At 39.3% G+C, this 24,883-nt stretch overlaps 1 protein-coding gene across 2 annotated transcripts in view; it reads right to left on the bottom strand.

Moving 5' to 3' along the window:
- The window catches only part of ARHGAP19 (Rho GTPase activating protein 19), a 49,803-nt gene extending 25,369 nt beyond the window's left edge, over nucleotides 1-24,434 (bottom strand). Inside the window, exons 1-3 of one of the 2 annotated variants that reach the window (XM_074295972.1) lie at nucleotides 24,339-24,434; nucleotides 7,063-7,328; nucleotides 1,820-1,900 (exon numbers count right to left, since the gene is read on the bottom strand). In XM_074295972.1, the coding sequence (XP_074152073.1) occupies nucleotides 1,820-1,900; nucleotides 7,063-7,328; nucleotides 24,339-24,406 (415 nt within the window). In that variant the 5' untranslated portion in view covers nucleotides 24,407-24,434. Of the gene's footprint in view, nucleotides 1-1,819; nucleotides 1,901-7,062; nucleotides 7,329-14,370; nucleotides 14,466-24,338 lie in introns of those variants that run through there. The other variant, XM_074295973.1, reaches the window with a different exon arrangement.
- Nucleotides 24,435-24,883: the final 449 nt, after the last annotated feature.

Here is a 24,883-nt window from a genome sequence, read left to right on the forward strand (position 1 = left end):
ACAACAGATATTACTTCAATTATTTAAATCTGACTATTTGTATAAAAAGTGTTTTATGTATATGTTCATATAGTTCCCATGTCTGTTTTGGCAGGTATACTTTCATGTAATTTATACTATTTCCAGTATTCTTTAAGTTCTCCTTAAAATGTAAATATGGTATCCATCAACACAAATACACCTCTTACCACTGTATACTATAAACATCAACAAAATAGTTACTACTTTAGAGAAAATTGTATTCTCTGATAGGGGTCCAACACAACATCTACAAATACAGATTTACTTTACTAAACCTGGTTCCAAATTCCCAGCTTAATATACCCCTTTTGTTCTACTTTTTAGTCTTAATATGTGGGACTCAGCAAATGCTTAATAATGAATGTTGATTGGCTGACTGACTTCTAGTTGGATTAAGTGCATAACCAAGGAGACTCTCCAAACACTTAGCTGTCAGTTCATAGAAGCAAGAGCATTTCTTTTCTTCTTTTTTTTTCCTGAGGCAATTGGGTTAAGTGACTTGCCCAGGGTCACACAACTAGGAAGTATTCAGTGTCTAAGTTCATATTTGAATTCAGGTCCTCCTGATTTCAGGACTGGTGCTCTATCAGCTGCCCCAAGAGCATTTCTCAGAAAGAAATATGTATTAAGAAACCCTTTTGATTCTTCTGGGGCAACTGATGACACAGTGGATAGAATGCTAGGCCTGGAGTCAAGAAGACTCATCTTCTTGAGTTCAAATTCAGCCCTAGACACTTACTAGCTGTATTTACTAATTGTGTGATCCTGTACAACTCACCTAACTTTGCCTCAGTTCCTCATCTGTTAAAAAAGAGCTGGAAAAGGCCAAATAGGATCATGAAGATTCAGATACAATTGAAACAAATGAACACCACCACCAAAAATGGGTTCTACTGTGTAATAAAAACTTATTAAATGGTCATTAGATCAATAAATATGTATTTATAGTAGGAGTGAATTCATTAAAGAGGCAAGTACACTTTAAAATAGTATCATGGGACCATTTCCATCTTCTAGCCTCTATTTCAATTCAATCCAACTGTGTATGTGTGTATGTGTATTACATATGTGTGTGTATGTATGTATGTATATAATCTACTCTTTTTCTGGACTGAGCTAAGATTCTTATTTCAAAAAAATTTCCATTTCTTTCTTTTTCACTGAGAATACACAAGAAGGCATAAGGTATATGCTTAATCAATGGTGATTGACTGACTTTAACATAAATTTGAAAAAACATTCTAATTACTCTCCACAAAGACAAATTACCTATATGATCTACTTTCATCATAGCATGTTAGAAATGAGAAGAGCCTGAAGAAGATCATCTGGATTAATTTGGAGAAGAGAACTGCAAGGTCAGTGACAAGTTCTGTGATCACTTGGCCATCAGCAGTAGAGCCAAAACTGAAATACAGACCTCTCTGATTCCTAAACCAGGACTTTTTCTGGGATTCTGAGAATCAATTTGACTATTTTCTTTTAAAGGGATCATGTGGGGGAATTAGATCATTCAGAATATGCATAAAGTATAATGTTATATTAACTATGATTTTTATGATGCATCAGAGCCAATTTTTTTTAGCAAGAATCCTTTTCAAGGTAACAGAAAAATGAAATTTGACATATGATGTAGACTTTTTTCATATACAAAGTTATTAAGCATATAAGCACATCACAGAACTTGGAACCCAAATTATGTATGGCATACTTTCTTGCCATGGGGTTAGCAACTCTGTCAGCAAAAAATTACACATTCTAATAATGAAAAGGAGAGCAAAACTGACAATAGACTTACTTTTGTGTAGATATTCAATCAGTTGACAAATTTGAGCAATGCCTTCTTCTGTCAATGGTGATCCAAATACAACTCCTTTTTCTAGAAAACCATAAAGCAAGGCAGTGAACAAGTTTGCACATATAGTATAGTATATTATTAAAAGCATTGGAGCCTCCTGAATAAACAGAATATAGTTATATATTTTACTAATCTAAAAATCACTTCACATGGTCAATAAATTAATGTTAATTTAGAAGCTGACTGAAGGTTAATGCACTGTACTAAACAATAAGCAATACCACAGGAGTTCCTAATTTATTCTCTCCAGTGTTTAGTATTAGATCACAGGCTTCTTGAGGTGAAATATAAATAAAACCTTTTTGTTTAATTCTGTAGAATATGTGGCATTATGTCACATACAGAAAGATACTTCATAAGTACAACAGAACATCAAGGTAGCAACTCCCAAAGTGTTAAAAACAACTAGTTACCCAAATGGGCAAAAATGTTTGTGGTAGCCCTCTTTGTAGTGGCTAGAAACTGGAAATTGAATGGCTGCTCCTCAATTGGAGAATGGCTGAATTATGGTATACGAATGTTATGGAATATTATTTTTATGTAAGAAATGATCAGCAGGATGATTTCAGAGAGGCCTGGAGAGACTAACATGAAATGATGCTGAAAGTGAAATGAGCAGAAGCAAGAGATCATTATACACTTCAACAACAATACCATATAATGATTAATTCTGATAGACATGGCTCTCTTCAACAATGAGAGGATCCAAATCAGTTCCAATTGTTCAGTAATTAAGAGAATCAGCTATACCCAAAAAGAGAACTATGGGAAATGAGGCACAGCATAGCATTTCCACTCTTTCTATTGTGTTTACTTGCATTTTTATTTTCCTTCTCAAGTTTTTTTACCTTTTTTCTAAATCTGATTTTTCTTGTGCAGCAAGACATATAGATAGATAGATAGATAGATAGATAGATAGATAGATAGATAGATAGATATAGATATAGATATAGATATATGTATATATATACTTTAACATATTTAACATGTATTGGACTATCTGCCATCTAGGGGAGGGGTGGCGGGAAGAAGGGGAAAAATTAAAACAGAAGGTTTTGCAAGGGTCAATGTTGAAAAATTACCCATGTATATATCTTGTAAATAAAAAACTATTAAAAAACAAAAAAAACCCTAGTGTTTTTTTTTTTTTGGACTAATTTCATTATATAATGGTTATGATTTCAAAATTTTCATACATTCTCATACAAATAATTTATTGTTTAATAAAAATCAGACATGATCTCATTAATACCTTATTCTTTGAAAGAAATGTTTTGAGTCACAAACTACACAAACAGGTAAGACATTCACATATTATGGAGATAGTCAAGTAGTCCATGGAATGACAATGTTTGAGTACTACAGCCCTCAAAGAGCAAATTTTCTGTTTTCTTCAATCTACCCATGTCTTTTCAATGTATAGTTTGGTTTTGTTTTATAAGTAAACAGAACTGGATTTCAATAATAATGCAACATAAAAGAAGAGGGACCATTCATGCTGACAACTACTTCCAAAGCCTCATTAACTTAGAGCTGAAAGAGACCTCTGAGGTTCCCTAGTTCAACCCCTGATTTCACAGACACAGAAACTGAGATTCCAAAAGACAAAGGCATTTTTCGGGGAGACATAAGGGAATTTCTTTTTTCTTTTTTTCTCAGCTTAATAGTTTTTTATTTTTTCCAATTACATGTAAAGATAGTTTTCAACATTCAATTTTGTAAAATTTTGAGTTCTAAATTTTTTCTCCCTTTCTCCCTTTGCTCCCCTCTCTCCAAGACAACAAGCAATCTAATGTAAGTTCTGCACGTCCACCATTTTAAACATGTTTCCATGTTTGTTAAGTTGAATAATCAGAACTAAAGAGGAAAACCATGAGAAACCACACACACATGCATGCACACACACAGACACATATACACACTCACACATGCATACACATGTACTCACCCATATGTGTGTACACACTGATGCACTACAGACACATGCACACACTTGCATACACCACACACATATATATACTTACATGCTTGTGCACACACATGCACACACACATACACACCCCAATTCCATAAACTCCAAGGGTTCCCTCTTAATTCCAGGATCGCAAATAGCATTTGGTGTGGCTTTTAAAGCCCTTCCTTCCCTTCCTACTCTCCAACTTACTTACACCTTATTCCCCCCAAGTACTTGATATTCTGTCTCCAGCCCTTAACTTCCCTGGCTTTCCTCAAGTTTCCCTGCAAGAAACCTTTCCAAGTAAGATCAGGAGTGAAACAAGGTTGCCCACTATCACCATTACTATTCAATATAGTACTAGAAATGCTAGCCTCGGCAATAAGAGCCAAGAAAGAGATTCAAGGAATTAGGGTGGGTAATGAGGCAATCAAACTATCACTTTTTGCAGATGACATGATGGTATACTTAGAGAACCCCAAAGACTCTGCTAAAAAGCTATTAGAAATAATTCAGAATTTTAGCAAAGTGGCAGGATACAAAATAAATCCACATAAATCCTCAGCATTTTTATATATCACCAACAAAATGCAACAGCAAGAGATACAAAGAGAAATTCCATTCCAAACAAATGTTGAGAGTATAAAGTATTTGGGAATCCATCTACCAAAGAAAAGTCAGGAATTATATGAGAAAAATTACAAAACACTTGCCACAAAAATAAAGTCAGATTTAAATAATTGGAAAGACATTCAGTGCTCTTGGATAGGCCGAGCAAATATAATAAAGATGACAATACTCCCCAAACTAATCTATTTATTTAGTGCTATACCAGTCAGACTCCCAAGAAACTATTTTAATGACCTAGAAAAAATAACAACAAAATTCATATGGAAGAATAAAAGTCGAGAATTGCAAGGGAACTAATGAAAAAAAAGTCAGAGGAAGGTGGTCTAAGTGTACCTGATCTAAAGCTATATTATATAGCAGCAGTCACCAAAACCATTTGGTATTGGCTAAGAAATAGATCTGTAGATCAGTGGAACAGATTAGATACAAAGGACAAAAAAGGGCACATCTATAGCAATCTAATCTTTGACAAACCCAAAGATACCAACATTAGGGACAAAAATTCATTATTCGGAAAAAACTGTTGGGAAAACTGGAAATTAGTATGGCAGAAATTAGATATGGATCCACACTTAACACCATATACCAAGATAAGATCAAAATGGGTCCATGATTTAGGCATAAAGAGGGAGATAATAAATAGATTAGAGGAACAGAGGATAATCTACCTCTCAGACCTGTGGAGGAGGAAGGAATTTATGACCAGAGGAGAACTAGAGATCATTATTGATCACAAAATAGAAGATTTTGATTACATCAAACTAAAAGGTTTCTGTACAAACAATACTAATGCAAACAAGATTAGAAGGGAAGTAACAAATTGGGAAAATATTTTTAAAGTTAAAGGTTCTGACAAAGGTCTCATTTCCAAAATATATAGAGAATTTAAGAAATCAAACCATTCTCCAATTGATAAATGGTCAAAGGATATGAACAGACAATTCTCAGATGATGAAATTGAAACTATACCCACTCTTATGAAAGTACTACTTATGAAAGTACTACACTCTTATCAGTACTACTGATCAGAGAAATGCAAATTAAGACAATTCTAAGATACCACTACACACCTGTCAGATTGGCTAAGATAACAGGAACAAATAATGATGAATGTTGGAGGGGATGTGGGAAAACTGGGACACTGATACATTGTTGGTGGAGTTGTGAAAGAATCCAGCCATTCTGGAGAGCAATTTGGAACTATGCCCAAAAAGTTATCAAACTGTGCATACCCTTTGACCCAGCAGTGCTGCTATTGGGATTATATTCCAAAGAAATACTAAAAAGCGGAAAGGGACCTGTATGTGCCAAAATGTTTGTGGTAGCCCTTTTCGTAGTGGCTAGAAACTGGAAGATGAATGGATGTCCATCAATTGGAGAATGGTTGGGTAAATTATGGTATATGAAGGTTATGGAATATTATTGCTCTGTAAGAAATGACGAGCAGGAGGAATACAGAGAGGCCTGGAGAGACTTACATCAACTGATGCTGAGTGAAATGAGCAGAACCAGAAGATCACTGTACACTTCAACAACAATGCTGTATGAAGATGTATTCTGATGGAAGTGGATATCTTCAACATAAAGAAGATCCAACTCACTTCCAGTTGATCAATGATGGACAGAAACAACTACACCCAGAGAAGGAACACTGGGAAGTGAATGTAAATTGTTAGCACTACTGTCTATCTGCCCAGGTTACTTATACCTTCGGAATCTAATACTTAATGTGCAACAAGAAAATGGTATTTACACATATATATTATATCTAGGTTATGTTGTAACACATGTAAAATGTATGGGATTGCCTGCCATCGGGGAGAGGGAATGGGGGGGGGATAATTTGGAAAAATGAATACAAGGGATAATAATTTTAAAAAAAATTACTCATGCATATATACTGTGGGAAAAAAAATTCTAAATAAAAATGAAAGAAAGGAAAAAAAAAAAAAAAAAAAGTTTCCCTGCAAGAAGCCTTTCCCAGTCCTTTCATGTTCTGAGACCAGTCCTAATTCCCCTACACATACAGCACTTCATTTGTTTGTAATCTCCATGTTTTCTTCTCCATCAGACTGTCAGCTTCCTGCAAGCTAGAATGTTCATTTGCTTTTCTTTGTATCCCTAGCACTAAGTACAGTACCCAGCCTATAACAGGCATTTAATAAATGCTAATTGACTTTGCACTTTACCATACTTTCAAGACTCTAAGAAAAATTTTTGCTTCGGGTATATTTACTTCAGTTTAATAGTTCTATTTACTTGGACTATATTTATAATGTTATGACCATATTATAATTTTCAGGGGGATTTCAATGGTGTTAGACACTCCCAGTGTGGAGACTCCTTCTAACTCCAACCAGCCAGAATGAGTCAGAGAACGGACTTGAACTTGGGTCTTCTTACTCCTAGATTAGCTCTCTCACCACTCCCCATTGTGATTTTTATTAATTAAAGCCTACACAAAATCCCATGAATAGATCATACTCCTCACTTGGGATTGCACATCTTTTCAACATGAAATCAATCAGAGAATCACCAGATGTGAGGAGGTTAGGGGGGACACTGTATTTTGCCTGTCCTTCAGAAAGCCCTTTCCCACCTTTGCGCTTGAGAGACATGAGCGATCTGAAGAAGCCTGACGCTGTGCCAGCCCCGCTGGGTAACTTCAAGTCCACCTCCCCCATCAGCTGGGCCAATTCTGTGCCCGGCAGGTCAATGAGTCTGGTGATATTGCTGACGACAAGCTCAGTGAAAACGTCAGGCTTTTCATGTCGGAGCTTCTCCACAAAGAAGTCGGGGTTAAAGATGATTGGCTGTCCTCGGAGAGAAGCGTCATTGCAGATGACAAAATTACAGATGGCGTCACTGAAAAAAAGAAAAGAGCATTTTATGTTTAAATTTCTGGATGTACTTTAAATGCCTATTCAGGCAATAAAAGCCATTCTAACCACAAAATCAAAACCTTGTGTTTACAAAGACAAGAGGACAGGCCACTTCTTGCTCAGACTCTCATCCCTGCCAGCAGTACCCGAGTTTGGCAATCCCAGTAAAATTCCCAAATCATTTTCCTGATGTGGTTGGAAACTTCCTACAGACCCAATCCAGTTCTCAACCTATGATCCTGTCTCTAGGTGAATGGGAAGGAACTCCTGACAAGGCAGAAATTGAAGACCTACATGTGAATTCACATGTGAGGGAGAGGAGAGGGGTGCATATTTACTGGAGGGGCACATCTGAAGAGGGACACAACTGCAGGATTTCAGCACCAAGGTTTAGATGAACAAATTCAGCAATCTCAGGAACAAGGTGTAGTCCATAAGGGGGGCTAAATCTGGTAGCAATGAGCAGAGATTACAGGGGCAGATCCCCATAGACATCAGAGCTGTCCAAATGTGAGGGGCTGTCAGGAGATGGGGCCAGCCTCAAAGTAGGTGGAAGAAGTATGGAGAGTTTTTTGTCAAGGTTATTCTAGACAAGAGAAGAAGAGAACAAGCGTTGATATGGCCCCTACTATGTGCTGGGTGAAGTGATTTACAATTATCTCATTTGATCTTCACATTATCTCTAGGAGATAGGTGCTACTTACTTTCTCCCCATTTTACAGATGAAGAAACCAAGGCAAAGTGCCTTACCCAGGGTTACAGAGCTAGTTAAATGTCTGAAGCTTGATTTAAACCCAGTCAACAGAGGCAGCTGAACAGTTGCAGGAATAGGGAAAAGATTCTTTCAGGTTGTATTATAATCAATGACTTCTGGAGTCCCTTCCAACTCTTAAATTACACAATTTTTCTCATTTTCCAAATTAAACAAACAGAACAGATAGAGCCTCTCAGGCTCGTAAGTGCAAGTGCAGAAAAAGTAGTGAAATCAGCATTTGTTTTAACCAAATTTGTCTATTTTTAAAATCCAAACCTTTTTTTTTTTTTTTTTTTTTTTTTTTTTTGCTGAGGCAGTTGGGGTTAAGTGACTTGCCCAGGGTCACACAGCTAGGAAGTGTTAAATGTTTGGAGCCAGATTTGAACTCAGGTCCTCCTGACTTCAAGGCTGCCTCCCCAATTTTTTTTAATGCCTTATTCATAAATAGAAGGGAGGGGAGATAAAACAATCTTGCCTATCACTGAGACAGAGACTCAGTATAATGAAGTGGAAGAGAAAAGGCAACTCATAAAGCTTGGTTTCAGGAGGAACAATATCTAATAGGCCTACAATTCAGGCAGAGGAAACCTAGGTCTGGGGAGGACACACCAGCACAGGGAGGCAGCTTCTTGTCTGAGGACGATCCCAGAGCAAAGCTAAGAAGGCTGTTAGGGAAAGATAATGCTGAATGTTGGAGGGGATGTGGGAAAACTGGGACACTGATACATTGTTGGTGAAGTTGTGAATTGGATCCAACCTTTCTGGAGAGCAATTTGGAACTATGCTCAAAGGGCTATCAAACTGTGCATATTCTTTGATCCAGCAGTGTTACTACTGAGCTTATATCCCAAAGAGATCTTAAAAGAGGGAAAGGGACCCGTATGTACAAGAACGTTTGTGGCAAGAAACTGGAAACTAAGTGGAAGCCCATCAGTTGGAGAATGGCTGAATAAGTTCTGGTATATGAATGTTATGGAATATTATTGTTCTGTAAGAAACGATCAGAGGATGATTTCAGAAACGCCTGGAGAGACTTACATGAAATGAGCAGAATCAGGAGATCACTGTACATGGCAACAACAAAACTATACAATGATCAATTCTGATGGACATGGCTCGCTTCAATAATGAGGTAATTCAGTCAGACCAGTTCCAATAGACTTGGGATGAAGAGAGACATCTACACTCAAGATAGAGGACCAAAGGGACTGAATGTGAATCACAACATAGTATTTTTGCTTTTTTTTTGTTATTATTTCCTTGCATTTTTTTCTTTCTCATTTTTTTTCCTTTTTGATCTGATTTTTCTTCTGCAGAATGATAGATGTGGAAATATGTATAGAAGAATTATACATGTTTAACATATATTGTATAAATTGCTGTCTAGGAGAAGAGGTGGGGAAAAGGGAGGGAGAAAAAATTTAGTACACAAGATTTATCAAGGGTGAATGCTGAAAACTATGCACATGTTTTGAAAATAAAAAGCTTTATCTCCTCCTGGCTATCTCCTCATTAGCTGCCTTGCCCCAGTTCAAATACTCTTCCCTCATAATAAAAAAAAAAAAAAAAAACCGAACTAAAACATTTGTTACAGGAACAGCTTTACAAGGTCTACTGGAATTCGTAGAAGAATTTAATTGAATTTAAAAATGATTATAGATTAGATGAGACCTCTAAAATGAAAAAAAAAAAATGGAAATTAAATATGAACTCTAGAGGAAACCACTGGGGAAAGAATAGTTTGTAGACTACATGTGAAAACTTATCCAAATAATATTTCTTTAAAATTAGGATGGACTAAACAGAAATCAATGGCATCATGAGACATTAAGAAATACTAAAATAAAATGGAAAGACGAAATATTTTTTATCAATTGAACCAGAAAATAGGGAATGGTAAACTCAGATTTATCAAACTAACTGATAACAAGAGCCAAAAAACTAAATCTATGATTTTTAAATCATATTTAACCATATTTTTACAAATTATGAATGAAAATTGCCTAAAATTTTTATAAGCAGAGGACAAAATGAAAATAGAAAGAATCCACTTACTACCTCAAATAAATCCCAAAATGAAAACTGCCAGGAAAATTACAGCAAACTCCAGATTTTTTAGATTAAAGAAAAATTACTGCAAGCAGCCAGAAAGAAAAAGTTCCAAGTATCAAGGAACTACAGTCAGGATTACAAAACATTTGACAACTACTACTATAAAGGTTGAGAAAACTTCGTGAATAATTCTCTCAGCAAAACTGAGCATCATCCTAAAAATGAAAACACAGATATTTAATAAAATAGAGGCCTTCTAAGGATTCCTAATGAAAAATCCAGAGCTGAATAGAGAAACTGAAATGTAAATTCAAGAGTCAAGAAAAACCTAGATAGTAAATACATTTGAGCAACGGGAAGGGAATAATGACCAAGTGGTTAGACACTAATAGAAAGCAAAGAAACAAGCATGTCTCAGAATCTAAGTGTCTTCAAGGACCTTCTGAAGGCAGTTAAACCAGAAGGGACTGCCGAACAGCGGTTTTGCTTTGACAATTTTCAGACGGAACAACAAAAGCAGGGAGCCTGGAGTGCATCACCCATGTGAGGGAAGAAAGGGACAGGACAGGGATGAATCCAAGGGAGGCAGACACAGGGGCGTGGGATCACAAGAAACTGACATCTAAGGACTGCCTCAATTCCATTATACAAAAGCAAAAGATAGCTGCAGGGGAACAAACAGGAGCATGGGGATGAGAGGTGGTGAGAGAGGATTGCCAGGAGAGCCAGACCAGCTTGGAGGCACACCCCAACCCCTGCTACCAAGGGGCAGAGCCAGGGAAGGGGAGGGCAGGAGGAGACCTGTAAACTGGGACAACAGCAGCTTCTCCTGTGAATAGGTAACCAATGGATAGGTACAAATTTCCCTCCACAAGCTCCTGGAGGAGGAGGAGGAGTGTTTATTCTTCTTGGTTTTTCTTGACTCCTGTCTTTACATTTCATGATTTCCCATGCTGATCAATCATGGAATCAGGCCCACCAATAGCAGTGTTTCCAGCCTGAGGATAAAAGGTGACCCCATCTCAATAAAAATGAATTAAGAGGAAAAAAAAGGAAAGGGTAAAAGCTGTGGTCAGAGACTGAGAAAGGAAGGGTTTGGGAAAGGCAGTAGAACTGAAGCAGGTTACTACTTCTTTGTAAAAGAGGGAAGCAGGAGAACCGGAGAGAAGCATAAGAAGATGAAGAGAAGTACTCCGACAGCAGCTGTAATCCTGAAGTGAAAGAGCCTGAGGTCACCTTCCCTCTTTTTTTTTTTTTTTTTTTTTTTTTTTTTTTTCATTTTCTCAATGATGTTAGCACCTGGCTCTTGACTTTCCTCCCTATCTCCTCTCCTGCCTCCTTGCGGACTTGGGTATTCAATGTGAAAATTCCCCCAAATAATCTCACTCCTTGTGAGTGAGGGACAGAGAGACAGGCTGCTCGCTCTGTCACTGTCATTTACCTCACCCCTGTAACAAAAACTTTTCATCTCTCCTCTCTCCCCAACAATTCCATCCGTGTCCATGGCCAATGACCTGGCTCTCTTCTAGACTCAAGACCCCCAGCACCTTCTTCAGTTCCTCATAGTTACTCGGGATGATCACCCTCTCAATTCTTCCTCCTTTGGTCACCAAGAGGAACAGTCTGTAGAGACCCTTGACTACACAATTCCTTAAGTTCCTCAAACCCAACCACTTCCTCCCTGCCTCCTCCTGAACCTTACTCCAGGATGCATCCCCCCTTTTTCATCAAGTTTCTTTTAACCTTCACTATTTGCCAATCAGGATTCCCAATGGACTTAAAAACCATGATCGGGTTTCTCTGATCCTTAAATAAAAATAACCTTCCCATAACTCTTTGGTTACTATTCAGCCACTCTCCCAATACATGCCTTTCCCCTTTACTGACAATAAACCATAAAGGGCGCCAGGAAGGAGCAGTCAGACTTGCAGAAAAGCATGGGTGAGCAGTGTTGGAAACAGAGAGGAGAGAGCATCCAGGAGAAGCAGGTGGTCAGCGGGATCAGATGCAACAAGGGGGTGAGGGTTAGAAAGAGATGCCTGCTCCTCTGGCCTGAAAAGGGTCGAGAGATGAGAACAAAGTTTTGTTTTCAAAGGGAGGAGAGAGCTAGGATGACAACCTGGAGAGATGCAGAGGGCTGAGGATTTTTAAAGATGGAGGAAACTTGGCATCAGAGAAGGAATCAGTAGATGATGGGGAGAGATTGAAAATGAAGAGAAAACAAGGATGCAGACAAAACAGCAGGGGGTGGGATCAAGGGCTCATGGAGAGTGGTCTGCTAGGGTGAGAAGAGCTACTTGTTCATCAGACCCTGGGGCGAAGAAGGCAACAATGTAGAAAGACATCAAGGGGCTTGGAGATCTGGAGAAGGGGAAAACAGGAAGCTCACAGAAAACACTGTTTTCTCAGTAAGGAATGAGCTGGTGAGGGAGGCTGGAGGAGCCAAGAGCAGGTTATAAGGAAAGCTTCTGTAAGAAGTAAAATAGGGCATCAATTAAAGACCTGCCTTACGATTAGATAACAAAGTTAATGGATAGAATTATTTATAGCAACTTCTTTGTGGTAGTAAAGAACTGGGAACAAAATGGCTCCTCCTGGCTCATGTAGGAAAGCAAGGAAATATTGCTGCTCCATTTAAAATAAAGACTATAAATCATTCAAAGAAGTTTGGGAAGACAAGAAGGATGCAGAGCAAAGCAAGCAGAGCTAAGAACCAATCTACATAACAATCCCTAAAAGTAAAGGAAAACAATTCATCAGAGACACACTGGTTCAGTAGTCCAAAGAATCTGAGTTCCAATCTGCCCTCGGACACATTGCTGTGAGACCCTGGACAAGTCATTTAACCCCAATTGCTTCAAAAAAAAGAGAGACAGAAACAGTCTAGCACATCAAGTGGTCATTGAATGGTCAGTTGACTTCAGAAGCTAGGGAGCAAAGCAAGCTCTTTCCTCTCAGTAGAAAAGTGAGGGACTTTGTGTAAGATATAAAGCCTTGCTTTATCAGAGCTAGTCAATGTTTTGGTATGAGGGTGTGGGGGACAAGGGGAACAGGGCAGAAAGGAATTGCTAGAAGGTGACATCAATGCTAAAAAATAATAATAAAAATAAATAAAATATTTTAAATAATACTGGAATCCAAGGGAGGAATTCATAATGTAAATGAAATCAAATAAAAGTGCCTATTTTTTCTTTATATTGTCTTTCCTCATTCTTTCTATGTAGAGATATGATTTTTCTTAGGTAAAAATAAGGATGCCTCTAAATCTATGATCATATAATTATTATAGAAACAAAAGATGTAAGGTAACTTTGCATGCTAAGATGGTAACTGGAACATTTTGTCAAAAGAAGTAGTAGGTTTTTCTGCAATTGCCTAGAATGCAACAATCAATACATTTTTCTTTTTTTTTTTTGTTCAAGTTACTTATAGTCAAGAAACAAGACATAATCCAGCATGATCACATCCAGAGCACGATGCTACCAATGTTCCAGAGCTAGCGTCAGTTTGCCCTGATAAGAAAATACCAAATTTAAGCCACTATGACAAATGTCATGACTAGTAACACAAAGACTACTATTACAGCTGCCTTGTTCCTCAACAGAAATCATCTCTCTCTCTAGCTCCAACCTGAAGCATATAGGAAATTTAAGGAAGTAGTTAATAACTTTAAACAGAGTCCACACAAAGAAAACTGAAATTCAAGAGAAAAAATATGTGGAGTTCCAAATGTCCAAAATATGCCCTTTTTTTCTCTTATTATCCATGTTAATCCTTTTGATCTATTTTTCCCTTCTTTTTTTTCCCTCTACTCTCCTTCCCCTTCCTATTTTCCAGACCACCCCATCCCCCCACAAAGAGTCATTGGCCAGAGGAAACCCAGGCACTATCAGAGGGAGCAGATGCTGAAAGAAGGAAATGGGTGCTATGGGTGGAAGACTGGAGCCAACTTTCATTTATATCTGCACTATATCCTGAAGCCCAACAATCTCTTCCCAAAGAAAATATGACACTCTTTTTAAAAAGGTAAAGGTATTATAGAAAACATTTAGGCAGCCAAAAATACTTTTACACACACACAAAATGCTGACTGCTAACTTAAATAATATGGAAATTTTTAAATAATTACATTTAACCAAAAACAACTTACTATTCTACAGTATCTTTTTATTCTAAAAGAAATATAAAGTGTGCATTTTAAAGAAAATCAATTTCTTACATGAGTGATGAAAGCTTCTGGCGCGACATTGGTGCAGCAGAGAGCGGGGAGAAGAACTTGCTCCTTGTTTGCAGTGACAAAGAAAGCCTCCTCTCCCTACCCCAGCACAGCCTGCACAAATTCCAAGCATGCTAAAGGACACAAGAGCATATTATAAAACCTGAAAGGCGGCACTTGTTGGGACATTGAGCATTGGTCTGCATCTAGGAACAAAACAGAAATGAAAAGCTGGGCAAATTGACTCCATTTGCCAATGATCCATGTAAATAGAGATTAATGGAAATCATTATAACTGGTAAAAATTTCTCCACATTAAAAACTAGAGCAATCAACAAAATTTCAGAGCAAACTGACAAGTAGCTTAGGCCTAAATCTTAGATTACTAGGTGACTATTGCAATTTAATGGGCATATAACTGAAGTTTAAGCACCTGGCATTAAATAGTTAGAGATGATCATTGGTCCTCGGAAACTGATGAGAGAGAAGACGACATGAGCATATTTCCTAGTGTGGAGGTGGATAAAATTCAGCAAAGAGAAATGAAGAAGCAGTCAGACAGGTAGGAGGAGGCTCAAGCAAGGGAATAGTCATAGAAACAGAAAGGCCAAAATATCCAGGAGGAGACAGGTATCAATAGTATCAAGTGCAGCACGATACTGAGGAATGATGATGGGATTTTGCATGTAAAATCACTGACAACTTCGGGCAGGAGGCAGTTTCAACTATGTCACAAGGAAGACAGAAAGTGGAAGAGAACAAGAGGGTTAAGAAGGATAAACATTTTGTAGGAGTCTGGCTGAGAAAGAGAAAGGAAAAAAAGGACCTGAGGGAAACAGCTTCCTACCTGTGTGATAGCTTCTCACAGAAACCTTTGACAGACCATCATCCTTCTCCCAGGTCTCAGACAAAAGTGTCCACCAAGGCCTCCCCTGGGGCCTTCACTTCCCTCTCTGCCTACTAGCCTAACACCAGTGCCTTATGCACACAAGGCACTGAATCTGTTGGTCCAAATTAAAATATGCCCATCTTTTTAAAAAGATGTTTCATTCCATTTTATTTTCTTATTAGGTTCACATTCTCTCAGCCCCAGTTTCCCCCTAATTAGAGAAAACAAGGAAAACAAAACTCATTACAAATATGTATACTCAAACAAAACAAAGGCTCACATGGTCATATCCAAAATCAATATATTTTATACATATACACGATACAGATGGAATTGGGGGAAGGAAGAGCCCTCAATAACTACTCTAAGTTATGGAATTCTTTGGAACTGTGGCTGGTCATTGTGCTGAATCAGAACGCCTAAATGTTCAGAGTTGTTTGTCTTTACAATATTATCATTCTTGGTCACTGGGCCAAGAGGTATGTCCAGTTTAACTGCTTTGGGTCCATAGTACCAGATTGCTTTCTAGTGGCTAATGTCCACTCCTTTTTCTTCATTTCTTTCCCTTCCTTCTATCTTTTGAAATTTTTCCCAATTTTCAAGGAATGAAGTAAAACTCAGGATTGTTTGGATTTGCATGATTTGGAGCATTCTTTCACGCAGTTTTTAATAGTTTATGATTCTTTTAAAAACTATCTTTCAAATTCTTTGACCACTTATCTATTAGAGAATAGCTCTTAGTCAGATATAGAGAACCTAGATATAAAAATATAATACTTAGCCCTGAGTGGCATATAGTATGTACTTAATGTTTATTAATTGGCATATCCATATATATAGATATCTATTCGTTATCTATATATCTTATATTCTAAACTCTTATCAAAACATTTGATACAAAGATTTTTTCCCATGCAACGACTTCCCTTCTTATCCTAGGCATATTAATTTTGTTTGTGTAAAACTTTTTTAGTTTTCTATAATAAAATTTATCTTTTGTCTTTTATAATTGCCTCTCTCCTTTGTTTAATTAAAGCTACATCTCTTACCCATAGCTATGAAAAACTTATGATCTACTTCTCTTCTAAATTTTAACTATCTCTAAAAAAGAAGAAATGCACAAACTCCATATTAAAAACTCCTGATTTCAGCCTAGTTCTTCTTTCTACAGGGGAGAATAACAAAGATCACACAGGTTATTAAATGTCTCATCCCAAATTACAGGTAGTTTATGGCAGAGCTGAGATCAGCCCCAGTCATCTTACTCTAAATCCTGGTTCTGCCTAACTAATTGGCTGTATGACTTAGAGAAAGTAAATTTTACTGTTTCTTTACCTATAAAATGACAAGGATCAATAGACATCTCTAAGGCCCCTTCCATCTCTAATAGTCTACAGAGAGGAGGTTACAGCTAGAGATAATAAGATTTGGGAATTATTCACAGGGTAATGTTTGAAGATCTTAGTGGATTAAATATAAAAGAAAAAGAACAGAAAAACAAGAACTAAGCTTTGGAGAGACATCCATAGTCAGAAGTCAGGAAGAAGAGTCAAGAAGCCAGTAAAGGAAGAAGTCAAAAGAGGCAGGAAAAGGACCTAGATAAAGAGTCACAGAGATCAAGGGAAGGAGTTTAAAGGAGTGTATGGTCGACGTCAAACAATAACAAGGGTCACATGTTCAATTCAGGGTACTCAAAAAATACATAAAGAAGGCAAAGAAAAATGAGGCCTGGAAAAGACCTACTGGATTTGAAAATAAAGTGTTTACTTTCCTAAAATTGTTCAGCAAAAATTAGGATACAAAGCAGTCCTCAGTCCTAAGAGTTGTTATGCTTACCATCCCCTTAACAACTCACTCCCTAGAGCAGGAGCATATGACTTTCTTTGGATGACCATGAAGAACCCCAGAAAGTCTGAAGTGAGATTTGGGGTCCAATCCAGGAAAAGAAATCTCATGACACAGTACAGCCCCCAAAATCTCAAAAGACTTTTTTAAATTGAAAAGAAGGATCCCTGTATGTGGCTCCTTAACATTGAAATTTTCTCCAAATCACTATTCCCACTTCATTGATAAGGCTTCCACACAATTCTGCCAATCAATCAATCAATCAACAAACATTTAGTAAGCATCAGCTTTTCAAGAAGCATGGCATTAGGCACTGGAGACAAAGACAAAACACATACATACAAATAAACACACATATATATGCTATATAAGATAATGAGGGAAGGGAAGTGGAGAACAACTGGGCTGACTAGAAAGGGCTTCATGCAGAAGGCACACTTGAAATGAATGCTGAAGGAAACTAGGAATTCCAAAAGAGTGAGACAAAGAAGTAGGGCTTTCCAGACAGGAGGAACAACTAATCTCAGAACACTGAGACAGAAGATGAATTACTGTATATGAAAAAATGAGGAAAAGTACAAAGATCAGTTAGGCTGCAACAGAGAATAGGTGTGAAGGGGAATAATATATAATACAGCTGAAACTATCTAAAAGAGAAGTTTTTATGTGAGCCTGGAAATAACAGGGGCTGGAGTATATTGCGTAGGAGTTTGACATGGACAGACTAGGCTTTAGTAAAATCACCTTGGCAACCATGAGAAGGATAAAGAGAGGAAAGACTTGAAGAAAGGAGACCAATTAAAAGGCTATTATAACAACAGAGGGGGAGGTAATGAAAACCTGGACCACAGCATCCTAAAAATATATTCCTAAAATCTATACTGCTAGGAAAGGACACTTGAACCAAAAGAGTATCACTTTTCTATACTTTAAGTGCTTATATGGTAGTGCTAACAATTTCTAACTGAATATTGATGTTGCATTGATTCAAGGACCCTAGAAAGACCTAGATTGAAGCATTTTCCCAACAATCACCCCCAAAATGTGTTCAATTTCTCAATCAAAATAATAGCTGAATGGCCTAAGCTCACAGTGTACTTGACTGATGAAGAAAATTGCTAGTTTACCCCACTAATTCTAATATTATTTATCTTTATTGTTTGACAGTTTAAATAAAACATCTGCAAGAACAATTAATGACTTATCACCCCAATGATCCCATCCTATATAAAGAAAGCTTTTCTAAAACATTTTGGAAATAAAACCAAATTTGCTTGCATGTGTCATTACCCTTTGCCAGAATCTAAAATTGCTGGCTGGAGTCCACTTACTGCAAGATAATCATCTCCCAGATGCATTCTATAACAAAGAGGGAGCAAAAAATCTTCCCTGAATTCATTCATGGCACCCAGTAAAGTATTATCATCCACAGTAGAGGTAAATAAAGAGCAATTGTCAATAGGTTTATATAAATTTTCCTATCTTGTCAGAAAGTAAAGCTGTTTCCTAGGTATACACAGATGCAGGGACTTTCCGAGTTACAAACAGTAGTTTACCCCAAACCAAACTAATATAAACACCAAAACTCAGACTATTTTATAGCCTCATCAAGTCGTTCTGGTTTCCTTGCCCCACCTGGTGGTCAGGGTGAGAAGCTGGCCAGCCACTCTTAACACCTCGTTCCTTTCTCAGGAAGATCATGCCAGGGAACTTTCCACTTTTTCTCATATTTGGAAAGGTCCTAGAGACCATCTAGGATAATCAGCACCTGAAGAGGAACGCTCTCTCTCTCTCATCTGAGGAGAGTTTCTCCTCCCAATCTTAAAAAGCTACGGTGAGAAGAAACCCACAATCTTCCCCAGAAAATACAGAAGACGTTAAAAGCCTTCCTCACACCAAACCCAAATCTGCCTAAAGGCAATTGCTATCAATTGCTCCTACTTCAGTTCTACAAGGCAGGCAGAATCGGTGCAGTACCGTGCATGAAAGTCCTAGAAATACTTGAAGAGAACTCAATAAATCAACAATGAATCTGGAAGTCACATACATGAAAGAAGGCCTGATTCCATTCCCCTGTTCTAGACAGACCACAGCAGAGGGCTGACAAGGAAGGACATTTATAGAGAATACCCCCAGAAAAGGACAACTAGGAAGGAAAGATCTTAAGTCAGAACTGGCTGAACGAACTGAAGGTGTCTGGCTCAGAGACCACAAAATGTAAAGGAAACCACAAAACTTCTTTTCAACAATTGGAAGTTTGCAGCAAGAGGTGTGGAACCAAGAAGGCTCCAAAGAGGAAGGAAGGGGCACTTCTGCAACCAACCCTCCACTCCCATCTTCTATCACTTCTCTGGAAAATTCAGGCATTTTTTCTTTAATTCCTTCCTCTAATGGAAAACATTTTAGCAACTATATAAATTAAATAGGCTTTTAAAGCTAAATTGAGAAGCTAACCACCATTTATAATGTAGCATTAATAGAAGAATGAATTCAATCTTCTAATCAATTTATTGCTGTTCAGTCACTTTTCAGTTGTATACTATTCTGTGTGACCCCATTTGGGGTTTTCTTGGCAGAGATACTGGAGGGGTTTGCCATTTCCTTCTCCAGCTCATTGTACAGATGAAGAAACTGAGTCAAATGGGCTTGAGTGACTTGTCCAGGGTCACACAGCCAGTCAGTGTCTGAAGCCAGATCTCAACTCAGGAAGATGAGTTTTTCAGACTCTAGGGCCAGGGCTAGGGCTCTAGCCACTGTATCCCCTAGCTGCTCTTTAATAAACAACCTAGAAGCAAATTTTTGGAACAAAATCTAATTGTAAATTATGGATTAAAGAAGGCCTGCTCAGACAGATATAAGAGGTACAGAAAGGAGATTAAATAAAGGTGAACCAAAGGAACCAACAAAGATGATAACAACACTCTTACAGTTTGCAAAACACTTTCCTCAAGACAATCCAGTAAATAGGTAATGCAAGTGTTATTACCCACATTTTGTCACAAAAAAACTAAGGCCAAGAGAAGTTCATATAGCCAGAAAGTACCAGAGACAAAGCTCTAACATAGCCCCCTCAATGTTACTACTTGGTATCAAAAAGTACACTAGGCTGAAGAACTAAGTGGGAAATGGAAATATAAACCAACACCTCCAAAAACTGTTGGTATCAGTCATGATTTCATCCAAGTATTTAAAAAAAATAAGTGTCAATATAATTATAACTATCAAGAAAGCAATTACTGGATTTTATCTTCCTAATTATTTCACAAACCAAGCATTATCATGAGGAGATCCCGTAATCCAGGTGGTAGGGATAAAAACAATGTGCAGTACAGCACTAGGCCACGTCACATCATGGAAGACTTTATAATTAGATATCTCCTTAATTCTCTCTTCTCTGCTCTATAGAAATACCTTGAAGAAGTTCAGGAAAAGCCCATTTCATTGAAAATTATGTTCTACTGTAATAATTACAAGAAAGGTTTTAATGTATTATGTTTGCTTATCCTAATGAAGATCTTAAAACTCTAAAATTCCCATCTTTGGTGAAAAATCTTCTGTCCTATCCCTCCTGACTTGCAAAGAATTGCTCATTGTGACCTCAAAGAAGCATTTAAAGTGTCAATAATATACCAGACTTCATAAATGGTGCCGGTGTTTAAAAAAAAAAAAAAATACAGAAGTAAAACTTTAGTCCCTATCCTCAGGGAGTTTATTCTATTAGAAGGATACAACATGTTCACAGATAAATACCTGAAATAAAAATGGAAATAAAGTGGGTGCCCATCAATCAGGCGATTTCTACACAATTGTGGAATAAAAGTATAATGGATTATTATGTTGTAAAAAATAAAATAAGAAAATATGAGATACAATGAAGACTTGCATGAACTAATTCTGAAGTAAATGGAACTAGAAGAACAATTTACATAAACAAAATAATGGAAAATTAAATAATTCTGAAAGATTTGGGACCTCTGATAATTTTAAGGTAATCAATCATAATTTCAGAAAGCTAAGGTTAAAGCTTGCTTTCTTAGCAAGAAGTGAAGGATTAGAGATTCAGAAAAGCAGTTCCATCTTCAATCAAGGTCAGTATGTTGGCTTGTTTTCACAAGGGCTTTTGGCTTGTAAGAAAGAAAAAAGAGGAGAGAAGAGGAAAGGAAAGGAAAGGAAAGAATAAGAGAAAAAAAGGAAAGAGAGGCAGAAAGAGAAAGGAAGAAAGAAAAAAGAAGGAAAGAAAGAAAGAAGAAAGGGTAAGGGAGGGAAGAAAGGAAGAAGGGAAAGAGGGAGAAGGAAAGAGAGGGAAGAAAGAAGAAAGGAAGGAAGGGACAAGGGGAAGGAGGAAAGAAGGAAGGAAGGAAGTGAAGGTGGGTAGGAAGGAGGGAGGAAGACAGGGAGGGAAGGAGAGAGGAAGGAAGAGCAATGAAACATTTAAATATGCACAAAAGAGGTATGGACAAGCTAAGTAATTTGGGTACTGTTAAATTTAATATACACTTTGAAAAGTAAATTCTGTAGCAAGGTCACAGAATACTCTTTTCTGTTATTAAATGTTGATATCTGTTGATGTTTAAGTTCATAATAAAAAGGATTTTCAAAATTAAGGCATGCAGAAATATATACAAAATCAATACAATGAAGGAAGGCATACTAACACCTGGAAGAATCAAAATGAAAAAAGGTCTCTGGAAGGAGAAGGTGCTACAGCTGAGCCAGGAAGGAAACTAGAGGCCAGGTGAGACAAACATGGACAATGGAGCATCCTCCTGTCCAGAGAACAACAGGTAGAGCTATTTGGGCTGAGAGCTGAGGGAAGAACTACACATGAAGCCACTTTTCATTTCATTCACCATTCGGTAGAGTGTTGATACGGTGGTCAGCAATGAAGCAAGAGAAGAGTGGAAAGAAGGCTATATTGGAGTCACAAGACTTGGGATCCATGATCCTAGGCTGAGATGATGTTGAGAAGCCCACAGGCACAAGATCCTGTGACCCCTCCACCCAAGACTTCTCCAAAGCATTCACCAGAATCCCTCACCTCTTTGATGTTTACCTGCAATCTCAGTAACTCCCAAGTCCTGAAACTTGCTGGCTGAATCCAGTACCAATTCCTGCCATTCAACATTGAAGCCTTCAATCTTACCAGTACCTAGCTCATTCTCGTGGTTGTGCCAAACTTTTTCTACAACAAACAAAACAAAAACTTAGCCTTTCATGGCTAAATTCCTGGAGGTCATTTCCATCAATTCCTCTACTTCTTTTCCTCTCCTCAAACAGCAAGGTGGCCCAGTGAATAGAATAGTGGCTCCAGAGTCAGGAAAACTTGAAATCAAATCTAGTCCCAGACGCTTACCATGAAATTCTGGGGTAGTCACTTGTTTTCTGCCTCAGTTTTCTGTAGTGTAAAATGGACATAATAGTAGCAGCTACCTGCCAAGGTTGTTAAGAGAATCCAATGAGATATTTGTAAAGTGCCTATTCCTCTTGTACCTCGACTCCATATCCAATGATTTGCCAAGTCCTGTCTCTTCTACCTTCATAACATGTTCTCCAACAGTGGTGTCCTCTTGGGACAAAGCCAAGCTCCTGGACCATCAAAATGGCCCACAAACTAGCTCCACCCTCCCCCAGTTGTCAAATCCATATTCCTAAAGTACAGGGCTGATCATGTCACCTCTCTACTCAATAAACTACAAGGGCTCTTTATTATCTCCAGGATCAAATATAAAGTCCTCCAGCTTTTAAGGTCCTTTACACCTTGTCCCCCTCCTAGCTTTTCAGCCTTCTCCATTATGATCCAATATCATCAGATCACATGAGACCCTCCATCTCCCAACTTCCTGCATTTCTTTCTATGCCCGGCTCCCAGGTCTGGAATCCTCTTGTCCCCTTCATCTCCTGGCTTCCTTCCAGTGACAGCAAAGACTCTACCTTCTACATGAAGCCTTTCCCAGTTCCCTTAATGTTAGTACCTCCCTTGTAAAATTACCTTGATTAATTTATCACATACATAGATACAGGTGAGTCCATAGTTATAAAGACTATAATTGAGTCTTTAGTTGTTTGCAAATATATGTGTGTGCATATGTATGTGGCATGTGTGTATATGCATTGCATTGCATACATGCACATGCATACACGTGCATGTGTGTACTGTAATGCATGCATGTGTTGTGTCTGCATGTGCATGCATGTGTGCTGTGTGCATTGTGTGCATGTATTGTGTTGTATGTTTGTACATGTGTTGTGCATGGCAGCGTGTGCACGGGCATGTGTGTATTGTGTGTGCAATGTACTGTATCTTGCTGTATATTGTGTGTGCATGTGTATATCTATATGTGTCTGTGTGTGTGCACACACTTAGTGATGTGGCTGGTAATTCGCTGTGACCCCACTCGGGGTTTTCTTGGCAGAGGCGCTGGAGAGGCTGCCCATTTCCTCCTCCAGCTCATTTCACGGATGCGCAAACCGAGGCAGGCAGGGTGCAGAGGGGACTCAGGCAGTGGGAGGACCCAGCTTTTCTCTGCCCCGTCCTGGGACGCCTCCCCCGCCAAGGCACCTCTGGTGTCCTGCACGTGCTTGGTGCCTAATAAATGCATCTTGGCTCGGCTTGACACTTACAGCCAAACGGAGAATTTTCTCCAGTGGCTTCGGTGACGCTCAGGATGACGGGGGCAGGGAAGCCCCTCTGACCGCTCCGCCCGGCGGAGGGAGGAGGCTGGACGCCGGGGGCTTGGAGGGGAGAGACTGCACGGCGGTGACCGAGGGCGGCGGTCCCCTCGACATGACGAGGAAGTCCCTCAGTGGGAGGACGATTCTGGGGGGGACTGAGACCCGTTCTGAACATGAGCGAGACGCTCAGCATAGATAAGCACACGGAATCCGAAGAGGTCCACGAGGGGGGCAGCGGAGGAGGGCGGGGCTAGGGTACACCAGGGAGACACGCGCGGCCCGGGAGACCGAGGAGACGCAGCCCGAGGGGCAGGAGGGGGGCTCGACGCAGGACGCGTGCGCAGAGGGCAGGGCATGTGCCAGGAGGGCAGAGCCAGCCCCGGGTCACGTGACCCGCCTGCCGCCCCGGCGGGCCAGCGTTACTACGGACGCGCCGCCTTCGCTAGCGCCGGCTCCAGGGAAAAAGAAAACCCTCCCGTGGCGCCGGCAACGGATCCCGGAGCAGCAGCAGAGCCCACCCCGGGGCCCGGGCACCGAAGGAGCCGCCACCAGAGCCTCCACTCACCGTCTCTTCTGTCCCTGATATTGCACCTCCCCGTCGCTGTTCGACTCAGTCGCCATCTTTGTAGTCATCCTCAGCCTCTCCTCCCGCTACGGCCCCGCCTCCCGTTCCTCCTCATTGGCTCCTTATCTCAAGCCTCTTGCAGCCTATTGGCTGAGGGCTAACCGCTCCTCAGCCTCCCTTCCCGTTGGTTTATTCAAATAACCGACCGCCCCGCGCAAACCTGGGGTTCGGATCCTAGCTTGCCCGGGCCCTGAGCACTTGGGGCTCCCGCCTTGACCTTGAAGCCGGATGTGCGGCGGACTGTCGGTCACGTTTCCTAAGGCGCCTGATTGCGTCTGGCAGGAGCCGCGGCCCCCTCATCTCCGCGGTTCCGCCCAAATCCTTGGCGAATCCCTCCCCTGGTTCTTGCTCTTCTACACGTGTATATTTAAACACTACTTTACGTGCCCGACTCCGGGGAGTCCGAGAAAAACCACGAAGTCCCCGCCCTCAGGGAGCTTGCAGAAATTAACGATTCGTAGAGGGAGAGAAGATTATTTTCCAAA

This window comes from Sminthopsis crassicaudata, chromosome 2, assembly GCF_048593235.1.
Source record: "Sminthopsis crassicaudata isolate SCR6 chromosome 2, ASM4859323v1, whole genome shotgun sequence".
Classification (NCBI taxonomy): domain Eukaryota; kingdom Metazoa; phylum Chordata; class Mammalia; order Dasyuromorphia; family Dasyuridae; genus Sminthopsis; species Sminthopsis crassicaudata.